The 25,159-nt window shown below is 41.9% G+C and overlaps 1 protein-coding gene across 3 annotated transcripts; it reads right to left on the reverse strand.

Moving 5' to 3' along the window:
* Positions 1–592: 592 nt before the first annotated feature.
* Positions 593–21,683, reverse strand: LOC120793819 (coiled-coil domain-containing protein 136-like). 3 transcript variants are annotated; one of them, XM_040134239.1, is made up of 9 exons: positions 21,605–21,683; positions 14,258–14,575; positions 11,312–11,386; positions 10,180–10,482; positions 8,441–8,558; positions 7,030–7,306; positions 6,725–6,856; positions 4,817–4,929; positions 593–2,897 (listed from the first exon to the last, which is right to left on the reverse strand). In XM_040134239.1, exons 1-9 carry the CDS (start codon positions 21,654–21,656, stop codon positions 2,885–2,887), a joined length of 1,401 nt encoding a protein of 466 aa, XP_039990173.1. In that variant the 5' UTR covers positions 21,657–21,683; the 3' UTR covers positions 593–2,884. The 3 variants fall into 3 exon arrangements, with proteins under 3 accessions (XP_039990173.1, XP_039990174.1, XP_039990176.1); XM_040134240.1 differs by lacking the exon at positions 21,605–21,683 and adding an exon at positions 21,246–21,594; XM_040134242.1 differs by lacking the exon at positions 21,605–21,683 and adding an exon at positions 16,003–16,109.
* Positions 21,684–25,159: the final 3,476 nt, after the last annotated feature.

Below are 25,159 nucleotides of genomic sequence, written 5' to 3' on the forward strand. Positions count from 1 at the left end.
AGGCCCGAGGCCAAGGGCCAGTTGATTAGATTTCGCGGGGGACGTTTCAACACTTAATTTCTTCAGCCATAACTCTGAAACCGAATGAGACAGAAACCTGATTCAGAATCAGCTGGGGATATTTGCAGGCTCAGGAAACTAATTTAACCTAAACCTCAGGGGACAGAAGGCTGTTCAGTGAAGCTTTATGCTAACTGTACCTCATGACTTAGTTCTTCATGAAGCTGCACATCCAGGCTACTTTTAGATAATTAGCTGCACTTAAACTTAGTAAACCATGAGTCGTGGCAGTGGCGTAATGAGTGTAATTTAGACACCTCATCAATAACACTGACACACCGGTTCCTGCCATCTGTAAAAAAATCCATGTCTGTGAGCTTATGTTACATCTCTGGAGTGAGGGTTATTAATATCCATACAACTGGTGTAATGTGATGCCAGCAGAGAGATGGTTCTCACTTAGGTTGTCTGCTGCTGATTTCATGAATGGGATTCCAGCAAGACCTTAAAACCTGTGACTGTGATAGCTGGTGATGCCACCTCCCAGGAAAAGAAAGCTGTCAGACATCATGTGGGGTGGGTATATTTATTTTTCAAGTCATTTACAGTACAAAATAGACCTTCAGGTAACAAAATAGCCACAACTATATTGAAAACAACAATGCTATCAATATGTAAAGCAGCAAGCTGAGCAACACTGTGCAATATGGAATCTTATGAAACTATGATAAAGTTAATATTCATGGAACAAGCTCAGAAACAATGATAAATAATGTCCTGAATCCAACAACATTCATATGTGCTAGTGCAGTCAATGGGAATTTAAATTCTATTGCAAACTGATCATTTTATGTAGACAGTGACAACATTTGCAGTCCAGTGGCACATTATCTCCTTAGTGTCTGATCATATACAGAAATATCATTGGTCAGACATTGCTTATCAAGGCTCTGTTTAATGACGATTGTTTCAGAAATGTTTTCAATACATTTCTGAAATTTAATGGACTGGAAAAACCAGGAGTCATATTTGCTCTTTCTGGCAACTAAGGTCAAATGCAATCTAAATGCATGCAATGACTACACCACGTTTAAACATAGAGGTACTGAAAGTGATTAGCAATGTTAGTGGGTCTTCTCAATAATGTCACCATAAATAAACATTTACATAGCATATTATTTGGCTATCAAATATACGATGCTCTTTCAAAATAGAATAAACTTTCTACAAAGCTAGTACAAATGGATTTAAGAAATATCTCTCCCATAGTACTATATCACACATCTATTTACATGAATTACAAAGTAAAATAATCATCATAACCAACATAAATTATATATTGTGTTTCTATATGTTTTGTAGCATGCTTTCTTTAGTTCTAAAAGATTTTCACAAAAAAAAAAAGTTTCACAGATGTAAACAATAATCAGAGTCCTTCCACATATACATACATTTTTTGTAACTAATGCTTAGACAAATGAAATCTTTCTGACATCTTTTTATTTACATATTTTGGAACCTTTTCAGTGTCTAAATGCCCTCAGAAACAACCAAACATGATCATTCACTTCACCCGCATCAATGGTTTAATCTACGTGTGACCTGATACCGACCGGTGTAGATCAGATCTGCAGTTTGTCACATAAAGCGTGTCGTCAGTAAACAAGGGAATGCTGACAGTCAACATTATCACACTGTGTACCTTTAAAAAACCTGCAATCACCATAAATCTCATTAACAACACATTTGGAGGGACCAAGCCAATGGAATCCCGCTGGAGAGGGGAAAAAAATGTTTATTTCTCCACTGCACTGGCATCTTGGTTAACTGATAATTAAAGGGAGACGTGGGAGTTGTCGGATTTCAGAGTCAGACACAGGACAATGCTGATGCATGTGGACAGACAGAGCTTGGAGCAAAGCGCATAACTGAAAAACACTGAGAAAACGTGCAGTCTCCACCAACCAGGGATGACATTGGCTTAAACATCAGCTTTATATGTATACTTAGATTGACAGGTTCTTAGTTAGCCATACCTGTCGTCCCTGTACTAGCATATTTTTGGTGTTTACAATGGAAAGAACTGATATCTAATGTCGGGAAGGGCAGAATAACAGTGGCAGGATACTAGATCTGGTAGGTTGATGTTAATTCATGAAGATTTTGTGATTTCTAATACATGTTTGCAATATTGTGCATTCACTGCATTTAGTATTTTGGAGTAAGTAACTGATCACTCATTAAGAAAAACTACAAACGGGTCTTTCTGTTCTTTTTTAAGCGCATTTCAGGGTTTTCAGTATATTCAATTTTTGGACTCCAGATTTGTCATTATGATCAGAGACAGCAATGAACAGTATTTAAACAAACAAATAAATAAATCATTGTTAAATAAACTGAAAACCATTTGGTCCACATTAGAAATCAAAGTCTTCATTTTATCACATTGTTTTGCTAAAAGAGAAATAAAAATATTCACAGACACAGAAGAGAAAAGACACAGCACTAGCAGACATTTAGTGGAGTGAGATCAATCCTCATGTGGGCTCTCTGCTGTTCATCGTCATAGCAATCTTCTCCTCAAACGCCAATAAAATGATACTGAGACCGTTGTTGTCAGTCTGTGTGTGCGTGTAGTACCCTTTCATTACAGATAAAATTTCCCATATGTTTTCTACTACAAAGTTGTCAGCTCTATCGCATTTAGAGAATTCCAGTTCAGTCTATAGACGTGGCAGGAGAGAACGAGGGCTGGTCTGAAGCAGACGTCTGTCCCTGTGCAGTTGTTGCCCATCCAGTCAACATCGGACGAGAGCTCTCAACAAGCTAGTCATCATTAATAGCACTGCCGTGGCTGCAGTGATAGTCAAAATGGAGTTCCAACCTACCTCACTCCCCTGAGGGAAGACAGGAACGGGAGAGTGTTAAGAGTCAGTAGAGACTATCCAGCAGCCATAAGTAAACCATACTGGGCTTTTAAAGGAATAGTTCAACAGCTTTTGTACAGAGAGTGATGACGTTAGCATGTTAAATAGGGAGCTGGAGCTATGGTGCTATTAGCCTAGCTTAGCATAAAAAATGAAGCAGGGGGAAACAGCTAGGCTAGCTCTGTTAAAAAGTTTAAAATTACCCCTGTCAGCAGCTCTAAAGATCAGTAATTAACATATTGTAACTTGTTTGTTGAATCCAAACACAAAAAGAAAAGTAATTTGTGGTTTTAAGGGAGTTACTTGATGTAACTATTTCTTGAGGAACAACAGTTCATCTGTCCACCCAGCACTTAAATGCTGCGTCTGTCTCCTCTGGTTGTGGTGACGATGAAGGCTCCAAGAAGTTACAACGCTCGGCCAACAGTTAGCTAGTTACAGCTCAAAACTCCCCCTAAGACCACAAATGATTGTTTTTACATTTCCTTTTGTGTTCAGATTAAACAAACAAGATACAATGTGTTAAATACAGAGTGTCAGAAGAACTGGCATTGAATTTGCAGACAGAGCTGGCTGTTTCCCCTGTTTCCAGTCTTTATGTTAACCATCTCCTGGCTGTAGCTTGATATACAGTATAACACAAAGAGACATGAGAGTGGTATCAATCTTCTCATTTAACTCTTGGCAAGAAAACAAATAAAAATATTTTCCAAAATGTTGCACTGTTCCTGTAAATGACTTATTCACTGTGATTCAAGGAAATATTTTGTTATAATTTGCCAAACTGCCCACCCGTCCCAAGTCCACCCTCCATGAATACTTAACATTATTGTCTTTGTGTATCTTAATTAACTGGAGATTTTCCCAGCCATATTTGGCATTTCTTCAGTTTAGACCCTCCAAAAACAACCAAATGAATCCTGAGTAACGGATTCCAAATAATTCATTTTAAAGGGTCAGTTCACCAAAATAACAAAAAAAAAAACAAAAAAAAAAACAGAATTACCTCTAATGCTATTCAGCCATACAGGGTTTGTTTTTAATTTCCCAGATTTAGATGTTTTTCACCTCGAACACAATACAGTGGAAGTGAATGGAATTTTGATTTGTGGTTCTCACAGCACTGAAAAATTACATTTAAAATTTTTCAACAGCAACAGGTCTTTCCAAAAACTTTGTCTATTTCATTCATGCTTCACAGTCTTTCATCAGCTGGTTGGATACCAGCTAGCTACTATCATCCAGCCCTATTCCTGCGGGTGTATAATGTGGCCATTCTAACCTGATACATCTCATTATTACTCTGTTGATACCTTCCTGCCAACATCCATATCTGCTGCAGCTCCCTTCTCCACATTAACCTCCTCTGCTTGCAATATTTTTTGGTATTGATGACTTGACTGAAATCTAACCATCATGTATATGTTTATTACAGGGTGATTAGTTTTCCCAACAGAACCACCATTACTGCTCTCTGTGAGAGCTCCCTCAACGAGCAGAGCCTTTTTTGCTAAATAGCAAATGCTCAATAGTTACAACCATTTGTTGTTAAGGTTTGGTTCCTTCACATTAATGTCTGTAACGAATCACTTTCTGCTGAAGAAAGAGTGAATGAAAACTGTTGGCAGTCTGTTAAGATTGTCTGGAATTTCAAGAATAATCAGAAACAAATTCATCTCACCTCCACTGTATTGATGCAGGTATAACTCTCAAAGGTGGATCTTTCACAACCTGAGCAAATCAAACCAAAACTGCAGTATTTGCATTGCTAAATACACCTAGAGGTACGTAGTAAGAAGAGTAGGTTTTTTCGTGGACTGATCCTTTAATCTGTGTGTAAGAACCATACGTAGCATCATGTATCAGACAGAGATAAGCTCCTCCCATACCTTGCTCTCTGGGACGCCAGCTCCGACAACCAGCACCAGACCACAGCCACTATTACAATCATTCCTATGAAGGGGATGGAGAGAACAGGGTGCTCAGACGGATGGATGAATCTCTGAGGAGGGAATAAAAACAAACACAGGGACCATGGAGATGAAGGGAATGAATGAACGGATGGACTGAAGTACTCAATAAACACAGATTAAAAGGATGTGACAACTGCACAAAAGGATCACCACTACAGAAATCACTGAAGTAAAGGTGTGACATGGTCTATGGCTGTGATATAAAGGGGAAGGGGTGTGATGGAGTGATGTACGTTTCCTATTAAACAAACAATATATATCTTTATGGTGACATACATATCAGCTCAATTTCAGTAAGTGTGAACAGTCGTGTGCGACATTTATCGGCTGCATGCGATGTCATGGTGACAAAAAGACATACAGCATGAATGTTGTGACTAGCATATGTGGTGGTATTTTTGTCTCTCTATCCTCATTTTATAGTTCATTTGTTTTGGTGTTTTACTAGATTTGCTGTTGAACAGGCTGAGAGGTCATGGACATTCAGAGATCAAGGACAGAATCAGAGACAGGCACGGGCAGACAGTTTGACACAACGCAGAGACATCTCGTCATGGCTGTTGTAGACAAAACACAGTGTTGCAGTCCTGTTTTGTTTGTTTGTTTGTTTGTTTGTTTTTGTTTTTTTAATAAAGATAAAGGACCGTATTATTGTTCACACACATAAACCACTTTGCATCACTGCCAACATTTTTCCAAAAAATCATAGTTTTGGGGTTGGTTTTAATGTTTGTAAGATTTTGGATGCTTATTTCTCTCCCTTACAGGTAGTTACTGGTATCCATTCTTTTTAAAACCGTAGGAAAATCAACTTGCTGAATATTGAGTCTGTCTTTGCAAGAAAATGCAGTTGAAACCACAGGCTGTCCTGGGGTTGGTGCATTGAAGTGCCAGACTACGCTGCACTCACAAACTATGTTGTCAGAAAGTTAAACCCAGAGGACGCCATGAACATTACAGTGAATTTGGTACCGTAGCTTCTTGCGTTAGGAAGGTTTATGTTCAGCTCAGGAGTTTCACGATGTGTCCCATGAGCACCTGAATACACTCATCCGTTCAAAACTATTAATGCTTTCAAAAAAATGTTAATTGTTTCAATCATCTATTTCAGAAAATTTTCATTTCACTGCAAGTTGACTTTCACGCAGAATTATTAAAAATGAACAGAAGCCAGTCTTAAGGTAAGAAAAAGGCATTTGAAAATCAAAAGATAAAAAGGTCCTTTAATTACTTTTTTTCGATTGATCAATATCTGACACCCACATAGAATACAGTTGTAAAAGAGGCATTCCTTGCTTGATGCATGAATGCCTTTTTGCAGATTTTGTGTTTTAGTCCAACAACAGTACTTAAGCATTGCTGTCACATAGAGGTTAGGACACAGACACAGTGGGGGGAAAACTTCCACCGGCCCAAGGCACACAATATATACTGAAATGGGCTGACAGACCTAGTCAGCTCATATCCAAACATATATCGCTACAGTATGAGACACATAAAAAGTGGGCTCAACATACACGGGATACAGCAGGTGTGATGCGAGTTGTGTTACGTGTTAGTTGACAGTGTGAGTGCAAAGACACATCTTTGTACGTTCTGAATCGAGAAGAATTATGAGCAGGAAATTCCCCAAAGCATCCTGAGAAGTTCAGCTAAATTTTAAAATAAATGAAGTGAGAGAAAGCAAGACTTGCGGCAACGAAACAGCCTAAATGTCCTAAAGATTGTGAGCATTAATCCCTCAAAGTTGTATAGCATTTAAATTAGTTTCCCTTCATCTGATGCCAGTTGTATACTATTAAATTATTCATGTCTGTCTCTCACCTGAGCCCCCCCTGACAGCTTCTCCAGCTCTGCCTTGCAGCGCTGCAGCTCCTCTTCCAGCTCTGCTCTTTCCCTCTGGCTACTGTCATACAGTACCTGCAGCTCCTGCAGCTCCATCTTCAGACCGTCACACTGGAGGGCACAGAGGGCAAACACTCAGTCTTGAAAGCCAAATTTAGTGTATTTGATTGACTTTAATGTACCCAAAATCAAAACAAATTTTCGAATCATATTTGACGCAAATAGGTCCATGTTTTATTCATATTTGTAGTCAATTCCCAAAGCAAGACACTAAGGCATCATACCTCTCTCTGAACCTGCGAAGCCTTCTCCTCAGCCTGTTTCAGCTGGTCCCTCAAGGAGAAGATCTCCCCAATGCCTCCGTTCCAGCTGGTAGGTGTCACGGGCTTCCCATCAAACGAAATATTCTTCTGGATGGAGGCGTCCACCAGGCGACAGTTCTCAGACTGGGCCATTGTCATGTAGCTCTCTGTCATGACGTCGTCAGAGCCGGTTTCCATCTCCTTCCCCTCTGGGCCTTCCCCCGCATCTTCCTCTTTCAGTGAGAGGTAGACACTGGAGCTGTGAGGGGAACAAAAGGAGTAATGATGAAGAATACAATATTCTTTTAGTTTCAGCTGAAATATCTGAAAACTCAAAAATGGGCTCCAAATGTGCTGTTAATTTCAATGATCAAAGGCCACACATGGTTGCTATGATATTTTATTTGATTAACAGAGAGCTAGTCAGTATTTGTTCTACGTTTCGTCACATACAGTAAGAAGGGATTTCAATACAGCGTACACGCAATCTGATAACCAACTGAGACACCATTTTACCATTATTTCATCAATTCTGTTACGGTCTTGCTGCCACAGGTATCTTGCTAGCCTTGTAAAAAGGACTGCAACTAAAGATCAATGTCATCTTTGATTAATCAAATTAATTTTTTTTAGTTTTTTGTCTATAACATTTCAGAAAACGGTGAAAAAGGTCCGTCACAATTTCCCAGTGGCTTGTTTTGTCTGACTAACAGTCCATAACCAAAATGTATTTTTTTTAAATTAATTTTTATTTAAAGCAAATCTTTACATTTAAGAAGCTGGAACATTTAGAAAGCCTGATCAATTCAATTTGATTAATACATTTTTGAAGCAGTTGTCATTGATAGAACAATCCCACCACACTCCAATTAGTAGCTGTTATGGTAACCACAAAAACACTTAACCAGTGCACATCTTTTATTGTAAGAAGCATATTAAAACTAATTTGTTCTCTTGGTCTTTTTCTTGATTTTAAGTTACTTTGTGGGTTATACACTTATTTATGCCTCTTTTATATACAATCCTCTCTTTCTCTTCTATCTCCCTTTCCCCTTTTCTACTTCGTTTAAAGAACTTTATAACTTCTCTTTTAAAAAACAGGATAAATAAAGTTTTTGATGCATCACAAGATGTTCTCCATCTGCTGAGGTACATCATGTGATGGCTTTGAAAGCTCCAGAGCACCTATGAAATAGATTGTGTGGGGATCAACAATGAACTTTGAGTCTCAAAATTGTTGTCAATTAACCTTCTGTCAATCTTCCAATCAATTAATCAAGTAATGGTTTCAGCACTAATGTGAAATTTACTGCACTTTACTGTATTCCAGAGGGTATCCCCTCCAGCTGATCCTGTGAAACAGCTGATGAGTGAGCAGTCATTGACCTCTCACCATGTTCTCTGTCTCTGCAGCAGCTGCAGCCTCTCAGAGAGACGTCTGTTGTCCTCCTTTAGGGTCTGACAGTCCTCCCTCAGCATACGGCACTCCTCCTTCAGCAGGTCCACGTCACCTGACAGAACAAGGAAGGTCAGAGATGAAGACATTTAAAGAGGATGCGGTTCAGTAGAGCTCATCTTTATTCTCACCGCTTGAGGTTTTCAAATCATTACAGCATGTAGAGAATATATTTAAAGGAATAGTTCGACTTTTTGGGAAATACAATTATCACCTCTCCTGCCGAGAGTTAGATAAGAAGCTTGATACCACTCTCATATCTGTCAGTTAGATATGAAGATGCAGCCAGCAGCCAGTTAGCTTAGCTTAGCATAAAGACTGGAAACAGGGGGAAACAGCTAGCCTGGCTCTCTCCAACACTAACAATATTCGCCCACCAGCACCGCTAGAGCGCATTAGTTAAAATGTTATGTCTCTCTTGTTTAACCCGTACAAAACCATACAAAGGTCTCTGTTCACAGCTGGACTATTTCAGGAGCAGGACCAGTTGGCAGGCAACAAGCAGAGACTCCAGGAAGACTGTTCCCAAATATGTTGAAATATTCCTTTAAAATGGATCTCAACTGTGACTTTGATTACACTTGGAGATCTGGAGATCTTCTCCCTCCCCCAGTTCCACCCGAGGCTCAGCTGCAGAGCCCAGCGTTGACATCATGTGTTGGGTGTATGTGTCCCTCCCGTAATGACTTCATGTCCCTGGTATCGTAAAAGCACACACACACACACACACACACACACAGACACACACATAAATTCCTACCTTACCAACAGTGGACTTTTGGACTATGTTGACAAAGTGCAGGCCAATAATTCAGGTCATTTTGAAAAAACAGTAAAAGAAATACAAAATTTTTGTTTGAGGTCTATTTTCACAATATAACTGCAAAACTGCTTTTGTAATGGGACGTGCAGCCCTGGCTGATGTCTTCCTATTAAAGAGGGGACCTCCTTAGCCTTCATTGGAACTGGCTGTGATTATGTCCTAGAAAACCATGAGTGGCCAACTTTTTGGTGCAACATGGAGGAGAGTATTGAGAGAAGAATGTGTACACACACAAAGTATAATTTTACTGTTTGACTATATGACAGTGGCCCTGCACTGCGTCTCTGCACCGCCTGTAACCGTGTGTAATGACTGTGAGGTCCACTGTTGGATAGCCATACACAAACACACACACACACACACACACACACCACTCCCCAGCAACACTCAGCAATCACATTTATAATTTGTAATATTTATTGAAGCCCAAAAATGATTTAACTTCTGGACTAACAGCTGCTGACATGATGTCAGCATGGAGAAAAACATTTCCTAGCATCAAGCTTTGTTTATATAATAGCAGCTAAAAAGACTGATCAGGGGCTTTTTCTGCCGGACAAATTCCACTCTACGAGCAAAGAAAGTAGGTCTTTGTGATTTTTAGTGTGCCCTTCTCACTGATGGCTTGTTACACAAGCTGTGGGGCTGAGATGTAAAACCAAGACTTACTGTATTTTAACTTTCATTTACTGTGAGTAAAATAGTGTTGTATGGGAGTTGAAGTCTACTGAAACCACTTCCACCCTTTGTCTTTCATCCCTCTTCTTTACCATCCATCTATACACGTCTTCTTAGGGGTTTTTCTCTTCTATTAATACAGTGATCTCCCCCCTCCATTCTCCTCATCCCTCACCCTCTCTCCTCTCGGCCTCCCTGCGCTGACTCTTCATGCTGATCTCGGCCCTCAGTGTGGTGATCTCCAGCTCGTACTCCTGGGTCTCCTCGCTGAGGCGCTGCAGCTCGGCCCGCCGGCGACACAGCTCCTCCTGCAGCGAGGCGATGTCGTTCTCCCTCTCTGCCGCCGCCTCCTCCGCTGCCTGCTGGAGAAGGAGCACCTCCTCCTGAGCTGCACGCAGCTCCTCCTGGGCCTCGGCTAGCTCACTCTCCTTCTCCTCCTCGAGGCTGTCCATCTCCTCTTGCACAGAGCGCAGCTGGGCTGCGAGGAGAGGAGGAGGAGAAGGAGAACGTTAGGTTTTCTTTATGGGGGATGTGTGGGTGAGAATGCAGCATCGGTATGGGTGTATATGTGTGTGTATGTATGATCTCACCTGAGGTTTTGCAACAGTGGGCCTGCATGTGTTTGTGTGTGTGGGTGTGTGTGTGTGTGTGTGTGTGTGTGTGTGTGTGTGTGTGTGTGTGTGTGTGTGTGTGTGTGTGTGTGTGTACATGCTGTATGTGTGGGTACTGTTTGAAAGAGGTGCTGATGTAACTGATGGTAACAGACTTTCTTTTCAGAGTCAGGTTCTGATTATTAGTTTAGTATTTTCAGGAAAGGAAACTCTTTTCTACCTCTCAAAATAACAACAATGAGAGCAATAAAATCTAACTTAATGGCAACAGTAACTGAAACAACTAATTTAAACAGTGTATACATATTTCTTTAAAAATACTTTAAATAATTTTTCAGCTTTGGTGCAGAAATCTGTTATTTTTCAAACATTTTGCTGTGAAATAGTACAGTATACACAATATAGTGTGTATAGATTTTTCTTTTTCAGTAGCGAGCTGGTGGGACAATACAAGTCCATACAAGATGGAAGTCCTTTTGATTAATGCTAACAAACTGTTCTTCACTGGCTGCTTACAGAGCAAAATTGGCGCTGACCCTATCTATTGACAAACATTAGAAATGTAGTATGTAATATGTGGTTTGGATTTATGATTACTCTTCCTGTTTCCATTATTGATAAATCAAATGGAGTAATTATTGTTGATGTCATGAATGAACCGAACTTAATTGCTAAGAGGTTTTATTATTTTGTTACCTTGCAGATTCTGGATCTGGCGTGTGAAGGCTTCAGCCTGATGGGCACTGGCCAGACGCTCATCCTCCAACAGACCTGGTGGAGAGGTGAGGTGAGGAGAGGAGAGACGGGAAGTCGGGAGTGGGTAGAGAGATAAGAGGAGAATGTCAGTTCAGCGGGCCAGTAGAAAGATGACAACTTGATAAGTTGTTCAACCTTGAAGCACGACCGAATGACACAAGCAGTTTTGTGTTTCTGTGTGGGTTAAGTAACAATGCTGGCTAGACCTTCGGCATTAGTATTAGATTTGTTAGTATATTAAATCATAAATATCCGTTTTATTAGACAGACAGACATATACATACATATACACAGCTAATGACATTCCCATCTGCCTCAGCTGTACTGTGTTTATTGCTAATCATCAAATATTAGCGTGCGTACACACTAAACTAAGAGGATGAAGGTGGTAAAACATTATACTTGCCGAAAAGCAGCATGTTAGCATTATTGTAATGTTAGCATTTGGCTTAAAGCATCGCTGTGTGTAAGTACAGTCTCCCAGAGCTGCTAGCATGGCTGTAGAGTTTAGATTTAAATGTTTAAATAACATTTAAAACTCACTATCATCGATTTTCATGGGGATTCCCCAGAATATAGGAGACATTATTTCTGGAAAGACACATTGCTTTTGCTTTTGAACGTCCTTAATATATTCTTTCAATGCTGTGAGCACCACAAACAAAACTCCGTTCACCTACATGATATTGGGGTGGGGGCAGACATCTCAAACCAAAACTACAGTATCTGCAGGATCTGCTAGATATCTGGAGATAAGTGAGAAAATATAGTTTGAATATACAGTAGATATCGTAGTTTGTTGTAATGTGCCTATGCCCCTTATATCAGCAACATCCTGCTTCACATTCTCTGATGTTTGGCCACATTGTCTTTCTTTTATTCCTCTCACATCTCCTCTTCAGATTTTTTTCAAATTTTGCCAGCTGGATTCAGACCTTCACAGGCCTGCCATCCTTTTTTCTGTTTGCATTATATCACAACCAGTATAAAACTGGTGAGTGTAGTGCACCTGGCAGCTTGTGTTAGTAATCAGTTATTGTCATAGAGGTATCCTTGTTCTTTACCTACACCTCAACTTGCGTCCTTCTCTGACCATGCAGACTGTGGACCCCCACCCCCACCTCCAACTCTGCACCCCCCAACAGCTGCCAGCACCCTGAGCAACTGACTGTTCCCAGAGAGACTCGACCGATGGTGTTTTCTCGTTGTGTTCTAGGACACCCAGTCTGGAAGCTTCCCTCAGCATGCACGCAGTTGTCTTAGGAATGTCTCCACCGCTGCCAGTCTAGCAACTGAGCTCACCGCGCCATGTCTTTTAGTAGGACACACAGTTATATACACTCACTCATACACAGACACACACTGAGCCCACTGAAGCCTCATAACTAAGGCCTTACTCAGTGCTACTGTCCCTGAGCACTAAGCTCATCATTTCTAAGGTATGATGTGATGCTCCATTTAGCGGCTATGAGGAGCTGACTGTGTCAGCGACCGCATATAAACATTTACGCTTCTACGTGTTCAGCTAGGTTGTGATGAACAGGAGATGTCTCAGGTGGGAAGTTAAGCTGTACAGATAGAGGACAGGGCTTTTCCTTGGTGATTTAGTGCATAGAATTGTGAAAATGTAAACAATCATTGAGATGCAAAGGGGAAGAGTTTCTTTGATTGAACTGTAGTAATAGTTGAGGTTGAGATGTTGAGATCTCCCAAAGAGGAATTCATAAACTTGACATTTTACAACATAATCTAAGTTGATTCATAGAAAGGGATGAGTCCAGATGGCAGAGGGCCATAAATAATAGTGTTTAATTGATTTGTGATTTTTAAAAGTTGCTTTGCTCATTTATAATTCACATGGGATTGAAGGTAAATTCCATTATTCCTCAATTTGGATCTTATTCTCATATTTTTGTCAACCTTATTTATTGGTCTAGATAACATTTTTACTCAACACCTACATTGTTGAGATGTGGAAAACTTGAGAACCATGGGGGCAAGAACGATGCTGATCAGTTGTAGCAGACAACACATTTCACAAAAGCGATTTGTGAGCACTGCTTACGCGCAGATCATAAATGGTGGCATCATCACTTTTCACAAATAGTCGTCACCTGGAAATAGCACATTCTTTTCTAAACCTAGGTGGACACGTGAACACGAAAGGAAAACATCTATTATTGCAAATTCAGCTTGCATGTTGCGGTGAAAATTCGGTGAAATGGGCCCCTGCACAGCATGGCAGATTCACTTCTTAGTCAAATTGCTGGGCCTGGCTTTCACACTGGTTTCTTATGATTTAGCAGCAGGCAAAAGTAGATGGTTACTGTCTGCACTCTTGCGAATTGCAAAAGTCAGATGACAGGCTACAGACTGTGCAGATTGCTGATAGCAATTGTGGCTTTTTGCTCTACAACTGCCATATACAATAGTTTGCTACAACAGCTACAAGGATTTCCAGTAGTTGGACTAAAAATGAACATTTAAGATTATTTCTGTTGAACTGATGCATTTTTAGAGAGCTGCTGCTGCGAATGCTCCTCGCCCCAATTGTTTCAATTCTTGCCAGAGTCTGCATTTCACAAGTCTCTATAGCAAAAGTGATGAGTAAAATGTCGTCATGACTAATGGTCATAAGGGACAAAAATTTGAGAATAAGACCCAGGTTGATATGAGCAGAATTTCCCTTTAAATGCCATGATATTTGCCCAGTATGAAAAGATTCAGGGTGATGGAAGATGCATTGGCTAGTTAGGATTAGAAGTGATTTATGGTCAGATGGCTTTTTGTACATAATGGATAAAAGGATTGTTATAAAGGAAGTTTAATGATTCAAGGCATTAAAAAATGAATGAATATATAAGAATACAGTCTCAGTGGCCCCACCTTGCAGCTCGTGGAAGCTCTCCTGGTGTTTGTTGGAGGTCTCCCTGGCGTCCTCCAGTTCCAGGAGCAGCTGCAGCACCTGGGCCCTCAGCTCCTCTAGCTCCTGCTCCTCTGTCAGTGGCTCCTGGTCTTTCCTGCTCTTCTCTTCGCCTTCTCCTTCCTCCTCCTTGAGCTTCTTCTCCTCCCCCTCCTCCTCCTGAGCTCTCTCCTGGTCCATCTCCTCCTTCTCGTTGTTCTCCTCCAGGATGCCTCTCTCCTTGGCTGTTATCTTGTTGTCCATGGTGGGGATGCTCTCTGCTTTCAGATCGCACGGGTCATCTGATGGAAAGATTACAGCGTATATTAGAACGGGATGCCTGATAGGAAAAGAGAAGGCGACAGAAAGGGAGATTTACAGGTGACAAACCCCCTCTGTCATCACCTAAATTCAGTCATGCTTTACACACAGGATAGATTGTGTTTTCTTTTTGAACCAACACTGCCATCTTGTGATTAAAGTGGCTCTGAGTCCATTGCGCACCAGCCTCTATCTAACTCATGCACCCTAATTTAACACACCAATTTAAAAATACAAAATAAAAGACAACCCCTTCGGGAGATTAGAGCTGAGATTGTGATAGAAAGGAAACAATAAAAAGTCATTAACTTGGGGAAGCGTAGATCAAGAATATATGGCAAAAACCGACTAGCGTGTCAGAGGTTACATACCCTTTAGAGAAAGTGAAAATATTAATATGTAACACATATTGATGACAGTTTAACCAAAATTTGAATACACATGCATCACTCTTTGTTACATTCCTCAATCTGCACTGTGGATTTAAATTTTCGACCAGTAGGTGGAGCGGGCTAGCTGACACAATGCGGAGAGAGGAGGGGGGAGGTGGGCCAGTATGCTGAAGCAATCACTATGACTCACCACTCAGCAATGCACCTCAAAGTCCATAACAACACAAGCTACCACTCATGGTGAGAAATATGTGACAAACAGACATCTTTCTCATATTGCAGCGTGCCACATCAGATAGTTGTCTGCTGGTTTTCGAGGGGGGGGGGTTTGGCTCATTTGTGGAGGTTTTCCTAGTCATTGAAGCCAGCCTGGCCTGGGTCGGGAGCTGTTGTCAATGTGGGCCTGTGAAGCCTAATGGGACATTGTGTATGATGTAGGGCAATATAAATAAACTTGATTTGACATTATAATAGTCGTTGCTTGCTGGAGTTGCAAAGACAAATGCAGAGCGGGTCATAAAACACACGGGAAAGGCCTCATTTACAGCACAACAACAGGACGCTGAATTCCCATTTGAAGTCTTTTCCCATTAGTCAGATGAGATTTGCTGCGAGGCAGGAAAGGCCAGAGCCAAATAGAGATTATATTCACAGTGTTCGTTTGTTCTCAGGAGTGGTTTTTAAAGGTAAACGATCACTGATGTCCCATTTTCAGTCTCATCCGGGAGATGAGACTGAAAATTGGATTTACACACTATCACTATCATCTGCTATAATTTCTCTATAATTTCTCAATAACTTTAACATAAATTGATAAGTAGTAGCACATTCATGTTGGAGTGGTCTCCAAGTGCCTCAAAATTGCCGTTTGTGCTCAGAAAACAGTGTGAGGATGAGAGATGGGAATGGTGTTTGCTGAGAGACAGGAATAGAGAGATGTAACGAGAAAAAAAGGTGCAGCAGGGGACAGAATTAAGCATTAACTAAAGATCTACCTAATTAAGAGTGATGCTCACCAGTGTAATCTTTGCTCAGGGGATGCTTCCATTTCTTGTGGTAATGATGTCTCTGCCTTGTTATTCCCCTCACTAGAAGTAACTTCCACTACAACCAAGCACATGCAACATAATTCCGTCTAATCTGTATGACATTAGCTGCAGTCTTATTTTTGCCTGGCTCATAATAATGTTAATTTAAACAATGCAGCCCCTGAGAGGTGTGTGAGGGGTTTCACAAGCACTGGGCTATTTTGTCGTTAAACATTGATGCAGCTGTAATGAGTGTGTCATAAATAGGAGAGCTGGGGCTGTGTGGCAGGGAGAGAGCCGGAGCTGCTTGTATAGCCAGAGGCAGCTAAAGGCCATCAAGAGACAAAAGACTTCCCACTGAATATCACTCACATCCAAATCCTTTAGGGATGTCAAGCTCGGGGTGTAATAACTCGGAAAGCTTTGGCTCAAGTGAATTGTGCTGTCTTTGAGTTTTTTGGCTTAGTAGATGCCGCCTCCAAAGTGTCCTCAAATGGACACAAACTGCAGCCGATCAGAAGCAAGCTGTGATACAGTGTTCAGGTTACAGTGAAAACATGGGAAGAAAAAGTACTGTGCACAGTTTTTACACACTTTTCTGCTGCTGGGCATTGAGAAACTGTTATGCAAATCCTTTAATAATGGACAGTTTTAGTGGGCAAGAAAACCCTTCCCAACTTTTTTCAACTTCCTTTGACGGCATCTTTGGAAAATAAAAAGTCCCACTTGTATTATGGTACCTCTAAACATATCATTGTGTGCTAATCATCTCTACAAAAACCCCTTACAGAACCTCACCTGCTATCCTTTCCTCCAAGTCTGCCTTTGTAGCCTTCCCCAACAGCTTGTTAATCATTTCACCCCTTAAAGGAGCTTTATCACCTAACCTTTTGAGCGAATGACAAACACATTATGCAAAAGAATCGGCTGCCGTGACACCTGTGATCACTCCACTGCATACTTGGCACAGTGCTGGTCTTTAGTCACGCTGGGATTGCATTAGATATGGACGCTGAATGCACACAAGAACAGGGACGGGCAGGAGAGTCGTCCAAGGAGCAGTGTTACAGCTCCAGAGAGAGGATGGCTTTATCTAGCTACGGCACATTCCTTCATAATCACATTGCAGCAAAACATATTGAGTATGTCAGTGCAAACATTGTGCCCATTTAGAAGAGACAACAAGCAGTCCAAGCATTCTTTGTCAGTATCACAGAATAGCCGTCTGAAATTAAATTTAAACATTTATGTGACAACACAAGCCGTTTGTTTTGCTTCCAGTGCAGTGATGGAGTGGGGGTGTAATGAAATTTGCACTTTGCAAAATTGAGGAGCAGAGTGAGGATGTTAGCAAACAGGTGCATTCTGGGAGACGGATGGATGTTAAACCATAAAACAATCAGTGTGATTCAGCAGTTTGAGTGACAGTTCTGTATATTAGATATGCAGCAATAACTGAAATTCGGTCTTACAATGTAATAGAGTACATAGCAATACCATGAACAAGATATGTCCGCATGAGGAGTTGCCATTTTACCTAGACTGTATTGAGAGGAACATCTGGAGTTAAATCACCTGTGAAAAGAAATGATGGTTCACTGACACAGGAGCTGGAGGCTGTCTACAGGTGTGTTGTGATGGGTGCTTAGAAATAGGGTTGAGCAGACAGGTGGCAGTGTTAGTGGTGTGTGTGTGTGTGTGTGTGTGTGTGTGTGTGTGTGTGTGTGTGTGTGTGTGTGTGTGTGTGTGTGTGCGCGTGCGCGCCACCATGTGAATTTTTCTGTGTGATTCTGTGTATCAAGTGTATGAATGTGGTGCAAGTATAAATTGTATGTGAACACCTCTGTACGCTCATGTACTCTTACCTGTGTAACAAACCTGGTGAGCCTATATAAATACATATGGTCACACAAATCTGCCATGTTTAAACTGCATGTGTTCAGTATGTATGTGCATGCCATGGATCTCTGCAGTGTAGGAGGCCATGCATAATGCACACCACCCCCTCCTACCCCAGCTCTGAAGCCAGCCCAGCACTGATGTTGTAGCTTTTCCCCTGCACTGGCACACTTTCTCACCGACACATAATACGGAGCAGGGAGAGGGAGTCATAAAAAGAAGGAGAGACTGTCTGAGAGCAAAAGAGGAAAGGAGGGGAAGACAATAATTGAGATGCACGCAAGGAGAATGAGTTATGATATGGCCGGAGGGCACTCGAGCGACTCCCTTCCTCATGAAACTAGCAGGAGTCAGGTGAAGACATCAGCTGTTGTTCATCTCCATGGTGACCTTGGTACACCAACAACCCAGGGCGTCAACGTATGGAAAGTCACCCTGGTAATAAAGCTGCGTTGTTGTCCACAGTTTTGCTTACCATGGGGATCTCTCTGTCTGCCATCTGCTTTTCCCCACAGAGAAGCCCAAGTGTTCTTATCAGGTGCCCCTTGATGAGGCCCACATGGTGAGGTCCCCATCACATAAGATTTGCCAACTTCCATGTGTGTGAGACTCAACAGCTTGAGTTGAGGAGCGAGCTACAGGGGTGAGGGTCTCATGAGGTTAATGTCTGTCTGTGTACTCTGAGCCTGAAAACTCCAGGGAGCGGAGGAACAACGGCAGCAGGAGAAGACAAGAAAAGAAACAGGAACAACAAGCACCCAAGAGTTGGGTTGACTTAATGAGCTGCTCTGTTATTTAAATGGAAAATCCATGTTTACACTTTCAAAGGGAAATAACAGAAAGTGGTCAACAGGCTAGAAAAGCATCACAGAATGTGCTATAATCTGACCTCATTCAATGAGCATGCACATAAATTGTGTCAGTGTGTACAAACTGTAGGTGACTTATTCAGGGAATATGTTTTTTATAGGAAAATGTGCAGTGTGTATGCGTGTGTGTGTGTGTGTGTGTGTGTGTGTGTGTGTGTGTGTGTGTGTGTGTGTGTGTGTGTGTGTGTGTGTGTGCGTGCTTGTTTAGCTATTCTATTAGGGGATAATGAATAGCGACAGAGAACAAAGCATGAAAACAAGTGATGTGGTAATAATCCATTTGATCACAAATCAGTGCCTCCCACCTGAAAGCCATCTCTATGGAAGGCTTTACATCACTTAAATCACAAAATAAAGAGGGGATACCACAGCTTGCCATGTAGCTGCCAAATCCAAAAAGGATAAAGACCCATAGGGAGAGAGAGGGCCCACTAATTATCGATTGACAATGCTAGGCATTTCTGCAAGGGAGAAAAAAAAGTTAAGGAAAATCCATAGAATAAGCTGCAGGAAGGAGCCGCATGAGTTCATGAACTTTCTCTATTCACCTGAAGGTTTTAAGAATTTTTCCATTAAGCAACCAAGAGAAAGTGAAAGAACTTGTGGCACATTCAGTCTTATCAGGGACCTGCAGAGTGCTTTGAAAGCCTTTTTAAAAATGAAGCACTAAAGTCTGGTGGGGAAAATGGGGATAGGTTGGTGCAGGGAAACATGTCACACTGTAGGGCTTCGGGGCTGAGAGGGAAGGAGGTGGGACGCCAGAGGGTAGAAAAGCATGTGAGAATCTCAGGTTGTTGTTTTTCAGAGGACTCTGCAGCACCCGAATCTACAAAGTTTGTCCAGGGCAATAACTTTGGTGTTTATTAGTTCAAGAGAGCTGAGAGAAGTCCTCTTTGTGCTCCCTTGGGGAGCATCACTGCTGATGTGAGTTTCACAGCGTGAGGGCACAACACTGGAGAGGAGTGGAGGGAAAGGAGGAGAGGACAGGAGAGAAATGCTGTGTGGGCTGGTGCAGAGGTTTGTGTGTCTATGCATGCGCATGCACGTGCGTGCTTGTGTGTATATGTGTTGGAGGGTGTGTGGGCGCTGGAGAGAGCAGAGGACTGCGACTAAAAGAGGAGCAAGAGATATTGAGTGGAAAAGCAGAGAGAAGGATAGAGAGAGAGATGGCTGGCGACTCGCGCAAGTGGGAGGAACAATATGGTGGCCGATAGTTGTAAGGTACACAGACAGTTTACAGATGTCAAATCCTCCTCTGATGGTGTTGTATTGATCAGTGGGAGCGTGTGTTTGCGTGAGAGCATCTGTATTCCCTGTTGGCAGATACGGAAAGTGATTTTAAAAGGATTTAAAAGCAGGACAGACACAGCATTGGAAATAAAAGCCTAGAAAATAACTACTGTTCAGAACAAAGTCACCTTTTTCTAAGAACCCAGACGGGTGTCTAGCTAAGATTGACCCCAGCCAGGACAGAATAAATGCGCTGTAATCCATTTACACCGCTGAGTGTATGAAATTCAAAAAAGATACAAGTTTATTCTAGCTGTCACTCAATCCACTTTTGGTTTGCTGTATGTCTGTCCTTATTACGTTCAATCAGTCAGGATGCATGCTACATTAAGCCAGACACTTGCCATCACTAGACTGAATCCCCAGTTATAAAAGCATGCCTCAGGCTGTGATGAAAGGAAAGAGGTCCCCAGAGCTAAGATAACAGGAAAACGCTCGTTAGGGAGGAAGAATTTCTCATGAGACAGCATCCATGTTATGATGGGCAATACGCAGGTTTCAGCATAACAAATGTAATAAAGGAAATTACGCGCTGAACACTTGGAACAAAGTGGTTGAATAAGTCCACCACTAATTTGACCGAGCAAGGGGGCTCTAAGAAATAATCCAACAAATATATGTTATTGAAAGTTCAGTTTTAGGACAGTACCATACAGGAAAAGGAAGCGTGATCCTGGCAACCTGGCCACTGGTCAGAGGGCTGTTGACCTGTGGTTCTCTCTGAGCCCCTCCAAACCAATAAACATCCTCCTAGCAGTGTCCCACACAGAGTTGCTCTGTCCGCCTACCCATTCACAACATGCAAAAACACACAATTCTTCCTTGTTGGGACACACAGACACAAAAAAACATTCCACAGATTCTTCCCTGAACTCTTGCTCACAGTTGCACAGTACTGGTGCTGTATGAGGTTAAAAAATAAAGATGCACTGTGCCAGATGTAACAGAGCTTAACTGCAGTGGTTCAACACAACCACTGTATGCAAAGTGAGTCTTCCACAGGAATTCGTTTTTGAGCTGAAAATAATCTGAGCATAAAGAACAAAAATAACACCCAGCACTGCACGACTCCAATTCTCTGATTAGACCCGGAATAACATATGCACCACATCTAACACGGCCTGGACTAATGACTGCTTTATTCCCTGCCTCTGTCTGCCAGCCATCCATTACCTGGCAGCGTGCGGCGTCCGTCAAGATGTCCACAGATGCCACAGTTGACAGTAAAGCCCAGTCGTCAGTCAGTCAGTCTGTCAGCTCGACCACAGCTCCTAATAAAGACGGGCTTCCACAACAATCTCCCCACCTCCTACCACCTGACCACCTCTCTTCAGCTCCTCCGCCTCCTCAGTTCACCGCCCCATCCCTCACTTTAGGACTAAACACGCTTCCTTGGCAGAGATAAACATCGACCCTGTACCTTTTCGGCTGATCATATCTGATCTGTGGTGCGGGGCTAAAAATAGCCACTCGCGGCATCCAACCTTACAGCACGGGAGATAAACACACACTGACACAACAGCTGCACAGACCTGTAGAGTCCAAAGCCTCCTCGATGAGTGGAGGTAAACGCAGTCCATCCATAGCCCCCTGTAGCTGTAGCAAAGAGGGAGAGACAGGGAAAGAGAGTGGGCGAGAGAGGTTAAGAGGCTCAACACGCCCACCTCAGCTGCAGGGAGAGAGAGAGAGAGAGAAACACACTGAAAGCACTGAGCGCAGCGTCAAGTACGCGCGTACGCGCAGGATTCAGTACTCACTCACACACACACAAACAGGCTGTACCTCGGGAGAATTTGGGAGGGTCCGGGGAGCTGAAGGCTGAGCTCTGGAGCGTGGGAGAGATGCCGAGAGGGAAGAGGGGAGGAGCAGAGTGGAGGGAAAGATGCTGTTTTCCAGACGGACGGCTCCGATTCCCTGCACAAACCTCCTTCTCTCTCCCTCTTTCCCTTCTCTCTCTCACACACACACTCTGTCGCTCCCTGCATGGTGCATGGTTTACCTTCTGTTCACTATTTTTCCACTCATCTTTCACCCCCCCCCCCACACACACACACACACACAATTTATGTTTATGTTTACATACCACAAACATAGAATTCATACATACTGAATGCCTAACCACCATTACACTCACACAATCTCAATAAAGGACAGGTACACACAAAATCAACACACACATAAACACATACCAAAAACGAGGGTGGCAAATTAATAAAGATGAGTCTGATTCAGATTCAGATCATTTCTCTTTTTTAAGGTAGTTTCCAGAAAACTAAATTGATTTGGGAATACCAGATTTTGTAAAATGCGAGAGTTCCCTTTGATATTATGATAAGCCTTATCAAGCATAATTTCAGAGTTCAATCCACTAGTATGAACCAATCGGCAAAGTACTATATCTCCAGTAAATCTGATGCCTTTAGCTGCCAAGAGAGCTAAATCTAAATATATTTAATCATGTGAATTTCAACTGTTTTGTCTAGTTCCTGATTTAAAAAGTGTCATTATAATAGCATAATAATGTGTCATAATGTGTGCAAAGAGATAAAATATGACAAACAGATTTCCGAAAAGTGCTCAGAAGATCACAGGACCAAAACATATGCAAATGAACTACATCTTTGCAGCGCTTACCATTCATCTGGGCTTTCGTCAACACACACATACACACATAGGCGCGCACACACACTCACTTCTTCACACACTCGTGCACATTTGGACTCGGCCCCTAAGCCAAATGTCTTTACCTATAATGAGATCCAGACAGGCAGTTGCAGTGGAGGCTGACAGCTAACACTGCAGATTACTGATCATTTCCCCTCCATTGTTCATTTCCTCCCCTCCCTTTCTGACTCTCTTTCTCTTTCTGTTTACTGCTAATGAACAGTGTCTCTTATGCTATAAAAAGCATCTGAAACAACCCCCCCTCCCCATTTTCATCACTACCCTTTCCTCTGTCTGTCTCTCACCTCTTTCTTTCTGTCTCACCCTCCATTTCAGCCGCTATCACATCTGGCAACTTCTGTGCAGTACGTAAGACGCCAAAAATGTGAGGTGTGCCATGAAACAGCCAGAAACAGAGAGAGGAAAGGAGGGCCAGGCTTAACCGTTTGCTGGCCCAGTAGGAGGATATTCCTATCACAGCACTGTCAGAGAGCAGGAAGTGCCTTGCAGAGGTACACACACACACACACACACACACACACACACACACACACACACACACACACACACACACACACACACACACACACAAAATATGGTAAAACATGTTCTCATATGGAACCTGGTGGCATTTGAAAGAGGAAATGTTAAAAAAAAAAAAAAAAAACGGTAATAGAAGCAGAGAGTTTGTGTCAGAGGCTCAGCATGTGCTTGTTTGTACCTGTGATAAACAGCAAGTGATTTCTCAGGGACAGACAACAAGTAACAAGGGATAAAAGGTAGCAGATTGAAAAGATTGATGCTTGCTTAAAAGCATTTCCTACACTACCATTTGGCTCTGCAGCCTTCCTTAGGCAGCTGTAATCCCCAGACAAGGCGAGTGAGCATGGAGGCATCTTTCAACTCGAAGTAATTCCACAGTCTCCTCACCGCACACAATAACAGCCCCACACACAGACACATACACAAACACACACAGAGGAAGCGAGAGCTGTTGAGAGAGTTGGCTGACAAGGTGTTGTGAATGAGCTGACAATGTTTGGCTTCAGTCCACCTGTGTCACTCTAGTGTGGCAGGAGGCTGGTTGCAGAGACCGGACACAGAAGGAACGTAGATACCATCAAACTTTGGTCAAATGCTAAAATAATTCTTAGTGTTTGTTTAAAACTCTTTGCTGAAGCAGATGGGTGGGATGTAATTGCCTTGGGACAGCTCACATACACCCAGCCAGCTGCAGGAAGATAGGCTCAAATTTTCTTTGCACCATTCCCCACCCATACTATAGTTACATGTAAAAAATTAACGCTGAAAAGGAAATTCGAACTGCAAAAACTGTCTACAAGCCCTATTTGACCAGGGTCTGGTCGCCCTGCAGTAGCAGTGCGTTAGAGATGAGCTGTTTGTTCTGTAACAGAGAGCAGTCCCACAGAGCGTGAGGTCATATGAAGGGAATCTCTCCACTCTACTAATACTGCCGTCTTTGTTTAGTCCAGATTCAACAAGTCATACACATGACACCCACAGCTACAGTATAGACCTCAGGAATGGTAGCCTGTCATTAACATGTAATGCTTATGGACATACTCAGATAAAAACACACAAAGGGCCAACAGTCTTGAACTATTTACAATATGTAGCTATGATTTTGGTTTGATTTGGAGTGTTTAAAATGGATTGGCACAACAAAAAAAATTGTTTATTTTTCTTTTATATCTTAAAATCAAAGTGCCCAGAGTTGCAGATGAAAAATAGCCCTTTGGCTATTTCTGACAAATTTACATCACACTGATTAAAAACCAGCATTACCTGATTTTTAGCCGCTTGAGGGAGTGGAAACAAGCTGTAAACAAAATATATAATCACATTGGGTATGTTAGCAAACAGTGGCTTACCATTCTTTAAAAGTCAAACAGGTACAGAGTATATTTACTGTATTCAGTCTATGATACAGAACTGCATTATCATTCATTTGGGGTCATGGTTTTGTCCAGCTGGCAAATCCAAGTTCAATATTCAGTCTCCTTTTAACTTTGTTTTGGTCTCCACCTACTCCTGAATGAAATATCTGTCTCTTTAGCAGCTAAATGGCGTTTGGTGCTGGATAGGTAGCGTACAGTGGGTTTATCAGTGCTTTCCTCGTGAAAACAGCCGCCTACTATGGCTGGAAACAAGGTTAATGAGAGCAGTGAGAGCAGTGCCTTCTAGAGGAGCCCTGAGTCAAAATTAAGTTTTAAGAAATTGATTTATTCAGGCGATATTGTATTTAAATACCATACTCTATGCACAAAACCTCTTTTTTGTTCCATAGTGAGTTAATCCAGCCCAGTACACCAAAACAGAAAAGATCTCTGAAAGCAGACATATACAAGTACATTGAAAATTATAACCTAACAACAACTGATGTTTTTCGAATAAAGAAATTC

Source organism: Xiphias gladius, chromosome 8 (assembly GCF_016859285.1).
Source record: "Xiphias gladius isolate SHS-SW01 ecotype Sanya breed wild chromosome 8, ASM1685928v1, whole genome shotgun sequence".
NCBI classification, from domain to species: domain Eukaryota; kingdom Metazoa; phylum Chordata; class Actinopteri; order Istiophoriformes; family Xiphiidae; genus Xiphias; species Xiphias gladius.

What these genes read in the sequence shown, in the direction of transcription:
- LOC120793819 (XM_040134239.1), bottom strand. Translation starts at nt 21,656, where the DNA reads ATGGATGGACTGCGTTTACCTCCACTCATCGAGGAGGCTTTGGACTCT. An exon ending in GAGCTTCCACGAGCTGCAAG is followed by an intron (nt 11,387 to 14,257) that starts GTGGGGCCACTG and finishes CCTCTCCACCAG; the next exon opens with GTCTGTTGGAGGATGAGCGT. An exon ending in AGCTGTCAGGGGGGGCTCAG is followed by an intron (nt 4,930 to 6,724) that starts GTGAGAGACAGA and finishes TTCCCTCCTCAG; the next exon opens with AGATTCATCCATCCGTCTGA.